This window comes from Pongo abelii, chromosome 12, assembly GCF_028885655.2.
Source record: "Pongo abelii isolate AG06213 chromosome 12, NHGRI_mPonAbe1-v2.0_pri, whole genome shotgun sequence".
Lineage (NCBI taxonomy): Eukaryota > Metazoa > Chordata > Mammalia > Primates > Hominidae > Pongo > Pongo abelii.
Window position 1 is genome coordinate 81,811,967 of NC_071997.2, and position 11,431 is coordinate 81,823,397.

The 11,431-nt window shown below is 34.0% G+C and overlaps 1 protein-coding gene and 1 long non-coding RNA gene across 39 annotated transcripts in view; one reads left to right on the top strand and one right to left on the bottom strand.

The window, feature by feature from the left end:
* Positions 1-11,431, top strand: part of NRXN1 (neurexin 1) — a 1,121,298-nt gene that overhangs the window by 397,369 nt on the left and 712,498 nt on the right. For all 38 annotated transcript variants that reach the window (XM_054548195.1, XM_054548164.1, XM_054548166.1 and 35 more), the window contains one exon: positions 10,543-10,844. In XM_054548195.1, the coding sequence (XP_054404170.1) occupies positions 10,543-10,844 (302 nt within the window). The remainder of the gene's footprint in view (positions 1-10,542; positions 10,845-11,431) is intronic.
* LOC129057703 (uncharacterized) lies at positions 652-9,420 on the bottom strand. Its single transcript, XR_008522423.2, has 3 exons — positions 9,255-9,420; positions 2,608-2,714; positions 652-1,642 (listed from the first exon to the last, which is right to left on the bottom strand). It is a non-coding gene; the product is annotated as an uncharacterized LOC129057703 (long non-coding RNA).

Genomic DNA, 11,431 nt, shown 5'->3' on the forward strand with positions numbered 1-11,431 from the left:
GATCTTCCCACAAGTGGTTCCTCAGCATTAAGATCTCAATTTAATTGTCAATGTCTCATAAAGCTTTCCCAATCATCTAAATCAACTTCCCTGCTCTAGTTATTGCACACCCTCATTGCACTCTTTTGCTTGCTCAGTTTCACATATAACTCACTTATACTTGACTCACTTATGGTTATCTCTCCATCACTGGTTTGATGAGAGTGGAGACCCTGAGAGCCTTATTTACTGTTGTATTTCTAATATCTAGAATAGGGGATTTGCATGTGTTACCTTTGGATTCTATGCTCTTTCTGTGTTGAAATCAAAGATATGCCATAGGTTTTCAGTGTTCCTTCTCCTGTGCTCCTAGTGTGAAGAATTGTATTCAACAATTCAAGTGTTCCTATTTTATACTGATTTTAGTGTATACTGACCTACTTCTTTGCATTATTTTAATAACAAGGTAGCATTCCATCTGAAAAAAAAACAAAATAAACCAAAAAACCTTGGTCAAGCCTTCTATGAAGCACACGAATGGATGGAGTTAAAAAAGTACATTTCTTCCCATCCAGCATGATTTCTCATTACACTTATCACATATTTATTACCCTCTCCTCTACTTAATGTGCTGGGGATATCAAGATAATTTTAGTTTTTTTTCTTTCTTTTAAAAAACTGTCATTCTTTTTTAAAACATAGGAGACTTTGAGTTAGCAGTATATATTTCTTGCATTTCTAAGTGTTACTAACTTTAAAATGTTCCAAGTTCACTTGACTATAGTAAGTGGAAATGTGACAGCCCAGGCCCATTTGTTTTCATTGAATCAGTTTACATCCAGAATGCATAATAGTTTTCAGTTGCAGCAGTGTATGAACAAAGACATTTCTAGGGAGAACCGTAAATGCAGTTGCATGAACCTTGTTAAGTATATTCACTAATAATGATGACTTGTTGAATATACCAGGAGTTATAAACCCTTTACATTTATCCAGAAGAGTGGCGCTAAGTTTACAAACCCACAGAGAATTTTATTGTAATATTGCCTAAAGGTGAAACATGTTGAGAATAATAATTGAGAGATTGCTTCCAATGATTTAAAGCCTGGACTCTCTGCTGGGGTACATATTAAATAGATATTTTATACGTCTACACACTGATCAGAGCTCTCTGATTCTTTCGCCCCCCCACCCCGCCCCCGGCTTTTTATTTCCAATGAAAAGATGCAAAATAATTCATCTGGATGTTAATTCCTTAAGAACAGTGCCATGATATCAATATATATTTTGCCTTTAATACTTATTTCAGATACAAGAGACACAAAATTGTCTTCATAATTCTTAAAAGATATTCTAAATTGCAGCACTATAAGAATCTGTTCATAACAACAAGACCCTCACACTTTAATGTACACTAGAATCACCTTGGGGATCGGGTTACAATACAGAGTTTGCACCAGTAAGTTGGGGTCGAGGGGGCCTTGAAATTCTAAATTTCTCACAAGCTCCAAGTGATGCTGATGATACTGTCCTTCAAACCACAGTTCGAGTAGGAGGTATAGAGATCATTATTTTGTTAAAGCAATTTCACTTTCACCAACTCTTTCCTCTTCCCTGTGAAAATTCTCCTTTCCTCTGCTGTTGCCTTCCAAGATGCTATCATCTGTATATATTAAAAAAAATACATGCTATAATTTAGAACAGTTTACAAGATGGCCACACTATTTGGATAAATTAAATTACAGATTTTTAGAGTTACAGACCACCCCAGTCTGATTCTAGGGAGAAAGAAGCAATTGGCTATTCTTTGAGGTTTGGTTAAATAGATAAATTGCTCAGAATATATTGCCTTGACCAAGTTGGTAATAAGATGATTTCATAGTTAAATTTATTTACTTCATATCCATTTCATAAATGAGGACTGTTTATAAATACAAAATACCTATACATCTCCTTGAATATAATTGCATTATTATAATTTACTTATTTATTAAGTAATCATTAATTGGCACCCAGAAATTTTCAAATTTCTTGCAGAGAATCTTTATAAAATCCATATTCATGAAGCTACTTTTAATTTTGATTGTGTTAATGATTTTCTTCAGGTTAAAAAATACAGCATCTAGTTCTTATAGATTACATTGTAGGTACTTGAATCTGAGTCAGGCCCAGAAATTGAAATGTTGCACACCTAGTGAATTCCAGGATCATTTGTTCATTCCTTTCCCTGTGTGTCTCATTTTATATGTAGAACTGACTAGTCAGTCCAGCCAGACACAGAATGGCCTGTTTGGTCCTCAGCACCTTTGGTTATTTTAACAAATGCAAACCAATTGCACAATAAGATTGGAAAATTATTGTACTAGAGTTTTGGAACATGTCCTATTTTCTTTTGCAGAAATATCCTCAAATTTAAGCTGCATTTAGTTTTTGGTAATGAATTAGAAGCTCATTTTATGGCAATATCTAGAAATTAGGAAGAACCTGAGACTGTTATCAAGAGGGCAAGGATTATATTCTGACTTTTCCTCAGTTAGTTATGTGACCATAGTTTTGTCTGTTGGGCCCTGACACTGTTCATCTAATAAATGAAGGCACTGGACTAAATAATGTCTAAGTCTAACTTACCTTTCATATTTAGTGACCTCAAGTGTATCATCAAGAGTCCTGGGTCTTCTTTTGAATTATTTGATAGAAGTTTGGCAATTTATTTCTGGATTGGTCTCGAGGTTTACCTAAGTGAGATAAATCTTGAAGAGTGAATATTTTATAAATCTTGATTACTCGCTGTAGAACAAGAGAAGTTAGACTCAGAATTTACATATGTTGAATAACAGTTGGTAATTTTAGAATATTTTACAACATATATTACGTAGAAAATCTAATGAGTGAACTACTCTCCCTTGAAAGTAGTGTGATTTTTCCTTGTAATAATCAATTTATTGTTTTAATTTCTCAATTACACAGTTCGTGGCAAATAAGATAATACTAAATTTCTTAAGGACTGAGGCTTTAATTTCATATGAATTTCAATAAGCAGACTTTCCTTTTCTGCTTTTCTAAAGTTGTTTTTTCTTATGGCAGAGACAGGCTGGCTTATTTGTTTTAATAATGCAGACTTCTAATGTGTACATCTGCTTGGTAAAGGATGTTTTTGGCACAATATTTTTGTATATTTGACTTCTAGAATAGAAAAATAAATGAAGGAGAGCTCTTACCCAAATATCTTTTTTCATTCATTTGTTTTTTCATATATTGATTTTAGTTTCTGGTTTATGTTGAACATAATCTTTGAATAATATAACTATAGTAAAACCTTCCAACCTGTGTGATTTGGGATTATATATATGAAAAGCAATATAATCAAGAATAATAATATTGGCTAGTTTTTTGGCATACAAAAATGACCTGACATTCTTCATGTAATTGGGGATGGTGGGACTTCGTTCTGCCCACAGGCATCCTTGTCTTTAGGATGTGGGTAATTTCCCTGCAGATTATTTATTTGGTGAAGAAGTTCAGTGAATTTAGAAGATATAGAGGAATTGGGTCAAATTAATGAGATTATATTCTATGCACTGGTAATGCAAAGGAGCATTGTCCTGAGAATCAATTTTTGTGTGAACTTAGGAAGTCATTTAACCTATCTTTGTTTAACATTTTTTTCCCATAAAGTAGAAATCAGTGATTCTTGGTATAGAAACCAATACATTTGTTCAGTCTACCATCTAAGGATTGAACACCTTCTACAACATCCAATGAAGTGGTTCAGTAATGGTTAACTTTTTTTTTTCTATGATAAGAAGTTTGTTTTTATATCAAAAAAATCTTAAAGTTGAACTTACTCTCAGAAAATTAGATGAGCAAGAACTGTGAATTTTCTTCTAAGTTATAGTGGATTGGATATGGAATAGGACTGAAATCCCATGGCAGCCTCTTAAATATTTTCCTCCAACTGTATGGCAACATAAAATCAATTGTTGTAGACTATTGGAAAGATGCTTCAAATTTTTTAATTTTACTTTTTCCCAATTTTATCATAACATTGCTATGGTTAGAAATAGAGGGTCTTTTCATCTTGATATCAATCCATTAATCAACACATTTAAGATCTGGATCTTCAAACAATTACTACCATGCAGGGTATTTATTTTTTTTAATCTTGAGAGATTACTCTTAAGAGCAAATGGTAATTAAAGGATATTAATATTCATTGAAAAGTTTTTAAAAGTGACAATTGAAATTATTACTATTGGCTTTATTTTAGCTTTTACTATTAATAGTAGCATTAATAGGAATAGTGTCTTCTCATATCATCCTATTAATCAGGAAGAAAATACTTCATCAGACGAATTCATTTTATGCTTAATCATCCAGATTATTCAAACATTTTATTGAAATATAGTATTTATGCTGATAAATGTAGCATAAATGTACAGGTAAATTAATTTTTCGCATACTTAGCACACCCATAAGCAACACTTAAATCAAGAACAACCTTAATTGTACCCCAAGAGTTCTCCTCACTACTGTCCCCTCTCCATCTCTACCAAGGGTAGCCACTGTCTTGATTTACAACAACAGAGGCTAGTTATGTTTGTTTTTAAATTTTTTATATAAATGGAATCAGAACTATGTTCTCTTTTGTGTCAGGCATTTTTTTTTTAGCTAAACATTATTACTGTGAGATTTATCTGTATTTCTGTTGCATAGATTCACATTGTTATTTAATATTCTATTGTGTGACTATACTGAAATTTATCCATTCTATTATTGGTTGTTATTTCAGTAGTGTTAAGTTTTAGATAGTTTATGCAGAGTAACACTATAAACATTCTAGTATGCTATTCTGATGATATGTGTATTTTTTGTTGGATATATGCTTATGAGTGGAATTGGTGGCTCATAGGGTAGGCACAAGTTCAGGTTTAAAAGAATGCCAAACAGTTTCACAAAATAGTTCCTACCAATAATGTATGAGAGTTCTAGCTGCCCCACATCCTCACTGACACTGGATTTTTTTTTTTGTATTTTTCATTTTATTCATTCTGTGGAGTGTGCTGTTATTTCATTGTGGTTTAGTTTGCATTTCTTTGAAGATAGCCTTTTATACTTTAATGTCTCTTCAACTACTTTATCCTTTTTTTCCCATTGGCTTGTGTTGTGTTTTTGTTTTTTGTTGTTGTTGTTATTGATTTGTATGAGGTCTCTTTGTATCCTAGATATAAGTATTTATTGACATTTACATGGCTTTGGGTCTAATTTCTTTTTCATTTTCATTGTTTTAGCACATATTAGAAATGAAAAAGTTATTCGGGACTTGTATTTAAAAATGGACTTAGACTTTAAGTGTTCAGCAGAAACACATATGTAAACACTCTGCTGCTTAGTATTTGTTTATAGAATAGCACAAAGATTACTTACAAAGATTATAAGGTAGCAAATGATTAGATGAAACATAATATTCTTATAAATATATTGTGAAAAACAGTGATTTTTGTATTTTCATGTAGTATATATGTTCTTTCATGAAAAAGAACATAGGAAGAAATATTTTCCCTGCTTAGATTTATGTCCCATTTATGGCATTTTAAGGTAATTGTATATTCCACAGACTGAATTTTTTCCAAAACTATGTGGTTGCCTTTAATGTAAATTTGAATTACTTAAATTTGGAATTAAACAATACAAAAGAAATGGTATATTTTCATTTTTAAGTAAGGGGAATATCATAGTGTTAAAAATACATCAACACCCATATAACTTCAAAGTTTATGACATAGTGAATTGCAAACTGTTTATTATTTTTCCCCTTGGGTATGCCACATTATCTGGCAAACAAAACCTTTGTTGAGATTTATTCTGAGTTATGAAGATTTGGAATGATACAAGATATCTTGGATAAAATTCTATAGCCTTCTTACTGGACCAAACCTCTTCAAGCTCCAAAACTTTATAATTTAATTATCTAAGTGGAATCTTTCTTAATATATTACATGCTTCCCTGCCCTTTTAAACTGAGTAGACTAAAACACACTTATAATTTTCTTACTAAGACATATCTTCACAATCAGTTTTTTTTCTCTTTTTTTCTTTCTTTCACAATGCTGTATATCACTTCTTTCTGACACACAGGTTTCATGGCATGTTAGACAGAATCTGGATTAGTAGTCTGAATCCTAGTCCCACTTCTGTTACTGTCACATTTCATGAATTTGAGGGTCATATAAACTCCATGAGCCTCGCTTTCTTAATAATGTAAATTAATGGGTTGGGCTACAGGATTGTCTTTAAGGCTCCTGCTTGACTCAGAGATCTACTTATTCAGTGGGAATGTAAAATTTCGCAAATATCATATTCAGATAAGTGGATCTCGTGTGTGTGTGCGTGTGTGTGTGTGTGTGTGTGTGTCTGACAAAAGCTTTCATAGATTGCCTCTCTAATAATGTAAATTAATGGGTTGGGCTACAGGATTGTCTTTAAGGCTCCTGCTGACTCAGAGATCTACTTATTCAGTGGGAATGTAAAATTTCGCAAATATCATATTCAGATAAGTGGATCTCGTGTGTGTGTGTGTGTGTGTGTGTGTGTGTGTGTCTGACAAAAGCTTTCATAGATTGCCTCTCTAAATTAAATCCTTCATCACGTAGAACTGATTTTGGGAAACAAAAGGATGTAAAGATCCAATTTCACTTTTCTCTTATAGATAACCAATAGTCTCAGCAACCTTTACTGACCTCTGTATCTTGCTAACTTCTCTGCAATGCCAGACAATATAAATTGTTTTCATATATGATTATTAGTATGCACACACACACACACACACACACATACATATATATGAACCAGAACCCACTTGACTGCCTATCATCAAATGAGCAGAGCAATAAGCAAGGACAAATGAGTTGAAGGAATTGGCAAATGTTTAGTTAACTGATCGTGGTTAACTGTTTTCTAAGGACTGAGACCCAAGTTCTTTATAATATGTGAAATTCCCATGGGATTGCATAATGCCAAAAGAAACTTATTACAGTTGGTCAATTTTTATTTTATCAGCAACAGCAGTATATAAGAATGACTTTCGGTAGCCTTGGCAAAATGTGGAATTACTCTCTTTTCTTTTCGTTTTGTGTCAATTTCATGGCTATGAAATGGTATCTGAATGTAGTTTGATTTTTACCATTTCCTGAATACTAATAGGAATGAACATCTGTTCATTATTCATAAGCAATACATATCTACTTTTCTATGAAATTACATTTCTTTTGTCTATGTTCTTCATTGGTTGTCTTTATTTTTGTATTGATTCGCTGAGGTGCTTGGCATATTCTGGATTATAATCCTTTGTTGATTAATAGGAAATGAAAATATTTTCTCCAAAATTGTTATTTAACTTCTTACTCTATGGTATTATTGATGACCCAGTATTCTTAATTTTAATGTAGATGAATGTGTCAATATTTATTAGTGCCTTTATGCTAATTTTAGAAATCCTTCCATTCTTCCATATCAAAATTTATTGTCTGACAAGTTTTCACAGATCACCTCTCTAAATTAAATCAGGCATCCATGTAGAATTGATTTTTGTGAACAAAAGGATGTAAAGATCCAATTTCACTTTTTTCTTATGAATAACTGATTGTCCCCGTAACCTTTATTGACTAATCTATCTTTTGCACACTTATCTGAAATGCTTGACAGTATAAATTGTTTTCATATATGCTTAAGAATATTTTAAGTTTGATTATCGTTATTCTCCTCGTTTTACCTATCCTAATGCATTTTCTTCAGCGCTATAATTTTGTAATAAATGTCCATCTTTACACAGGCAACTTACTTCATCTTCTTTCTCTGGCATATCATGGCTATTTGGGACTCTTTTTTTTCAAATAGATTGTGAAGAATCAGCTTTTCACATTTTTTAAAAATTTTTTTGATATTTTGATTATGATTTTATTGAATCTATAAATCTATTTACATATGTTGAAACATTGATTGTCTCTAGTACACAGAACTCTAAATTCTTTCCAAAGTCTCTTATTAAGCCAAATAATTTTTGTAGATTAGTTTAGTCTTTCAATTTGTGCAATATGTTTGCTTATATGACATGATTTTCTTCATTTATAATCTTTACATTGTTCATATATTTTTCTTGTCTTCCTGCATTAGCTACAACGTCAAGTGTAGCATTGAATATAAATGTTGACAGTGGGAATCCTTGTCCTGTTTCTTATCTTAAACAGAAAATTCTATATTTCATAATAACATATGATTTATGTTGTTTGTTTTAGATCATTTATCACATTTATCACATTAATTAGGCAAGCAGGAAGACATCGACTATTTATCACCAACATATCAACTTTACCAGATGTCTGCACAGACATTATCTCATTGTATCTTCACATTCATTCTGAAAGATTGGTATCTCTAACCATTTTCAGAAACCAAAATTTGAAAAGCAAATAATTGTTCTAGTGACAGCTACTGGCCAACCTGCAATCCAAACTCATATTTTGACCCACATTTTTCTCTCAGTATAATAGTAATATATAGTTGTGCTTGTACCCAGTATTGAACCACTTGCCATGTTGGACTGACCAGGGGAGCAGACACCTGGACTATAACTTTCCTAGACAGGAATTAAGTCCATTTTGTTCACTTCATTATCCCTAATTACTGGTACTGGGCTTAACACTTGGGAGGTGCTCAGCCAATATTTTGAGCGTTTGAATGGGAGGGATTCACTATTACAGATTGGGAGGTCTTTCCTATGACTTACTCAGAATTATTTGGTCTGACTGATAGTCTTGGCTAATAATTTACTAGTAGTCAATGACTAATATTCCAGGGCTCAATTCCTGGTGAATACCTGTAGGTGCTCACCATGATATTTATTGCTATGGTTTGACTACCTGTAGCCACTGATGGCCATTTTCTACATCCAGGAAGGCAGATCATCTGGCACTGATGCGTTGAAAGTGATTTGAGCTCTGATTCCAGGACGTGAGTTATTTGACAATCAAATGAAAATAGTCCTGAGATTAAAAACCTATTACAGGGGAGAGTGCAACAACCTCTCTGGGGCATAATAGTGATAGTATGTTGCCAGTGGGACAGATTAAGTTTCTCCAGTACCTTTTATAATTATATGTTTATAGTTTATCAGAAGCTGATTCCCAACCATGCTGTCTCATTTTTCTTGGCACAGCATCATTATTGCCTAGAAAGTCAGGGGGTCTTATGGCTTACATTCTTCCTTTGGTTCAACTCACCTCATCAGTGGGAGAAGACTGTTCTCTCCAAATATCCACCTTTCTGTTTGATCTGTGTAGCATCTTGTGAGAGCTGCCTTGTTACTCCTAAATCTGGTAAAGACTGAGATACGAAGAAAATGTTGAGACTTCATTTACATGCTATCCCCATGACGATGTGCTAGAATTCTTACCAGTGTCATAACAGCCAGCCCTACCATCTGCTTGATGAGACTAGGGAATGGATCAGTAATCCAGCTGACTCCATTAGACTTTCTATCGCTACTCCCTCCATCCAGAGAGAAAAAATGCACATGCTCTGTAGGAGGTCTGTTTACTCCCAGACCAGATTCTATCTTTTTTTCTTTCCTTTCTCCTTACCAGATAATTTGCTATGGTCTCTCAATGATAAAACTGTTTGTCTCTTCATTGAAAAAGATCTTTGAACATAAATGTCTCACTGAAAATTAAAATAATGCCTCAGTTGGATGGAAAGAATGTTGAAAACATCTTGGAATCCATTGTTGTCAGCAGAGTGGAACCATCCAATATGCATTTATGGTACCTGATTCATGCCCTGGAGATATCACAGAACTACTTTCTCTGATCAGAGCTCTTGCAGTGATACTGAAAAATTAATTGAATTTTCAAGAATGTCAGCTTTAGCTACTGCAGTTGATGGCCCAATAGTTGAGATTTATTAAAAATATACTGCCACCTAGTATTCCACGGTGTATATGTGCCACATTTTCTTAATCCAGTCTATCATTATTGGACATTTGGGTTGGTTCCAAGTCTTTGCTATTGTGAATAGTGCCGCAATAAACATACGTGTGATGAAGCTGGAAACCATCATTCTCAGCAAACTGTCTCAAGGACAAAAAACCAAACACTGCATGTTCTCACTCATAGGTGGGAATTGAACAATGAGAACACGTGGACACAGGAAGGGGAACATCACACACCGGGGACTGTTGTGGGGTTGGGGGAGGGGAAAGGGATAGCATTAGGAGATATGCCTAATGCTAAATGACGAGTTAATGGGTGCAGCACACCAGCATGGCACATGTATACATATGTAACAAACCTGCATGTTGTGCACATGCACCCTAAAACTTAAAGTATAATAATAATAAAATTAAAAAAAATACTGCCCCCTACTGTACTGTTTGACTGAGACAGAGTTCATGTCATGAAATCTAATTAAGCAGGTTAATTTGGGGAGTGATTAGCTATTGTTTCTGTTAAGACCTGCTGATTTGCATAGTGTATTCGTTTACTTATGTATGTATCATCTGTTTTCCTCTAGGAAAAGAAGAATATATTGCCACGTTCAAAGGATCTGAATACTTCTGCTACGACTTGTCTCAAAACCCCATTCAAAGCAGCAGTGATGAAATAACTCTCTCATTTAAAACCCTTCAGAGGAATGGACTGATGCTTCACACTGGGAAATCGGCCGATTATGTCAATCTTGCCCTGAAAAATGGAGCTGTCTCTCTGGTCATTAATTTGGGATCAGGGGCCTTTGAAGCACTAGTGGAGCCTGTGAATGGAAAGTTTAATGATAATGCCTGGCATGATGTGAAAGTCACCAGGAATCTGCGTCAGGTAACAGCGCAGTGGATAAGAGAGTAACTGGCTTTGTTTCTCGCTATAGCTGTGTGTGTGGTACTTGAAAACTCTAACAACATGATACAGGGCTCCTCAGAGTCACTTGCAAATTAGCTTTTTCTTCTTCTGAGATGAATCTTCCTGCCATACTTGAGCAGGGGCATATCTAGAAAGTTCTGGGGGCCCAAAGGCTATTTTGATACAGGGCCATATGAAAATTTCCAAAAGGGCTGCAAGGATATCCCTGCGACCTGCCCTTCCTGTGATGTGTGTGATTTTGTTGTGTTTTTGGTTTTTTGTTTGTTTAATTTTAAATTATAGTTTTCATGGTGATCATTTGGAAGCATGCACATTGGGGTCATTAAATCACAGTTCCTTTTTTGTAGTAAAAAAAATAGTGTTTGTGATTTGGGATTGTATCAGTCCCTACTCCCTCCTCCTCCCAACCCCAAAATGGGGACAAGAGAAGTCCCTGAGGGGAAAAATTTCTTTAGGGGCTTACGTATCTCCTGAAGGGTCTGTTTTTGAAGATATTTTTATTTTTAGCATAGATACTTTAAGTTAAACCCCAAATGACTCTGGAA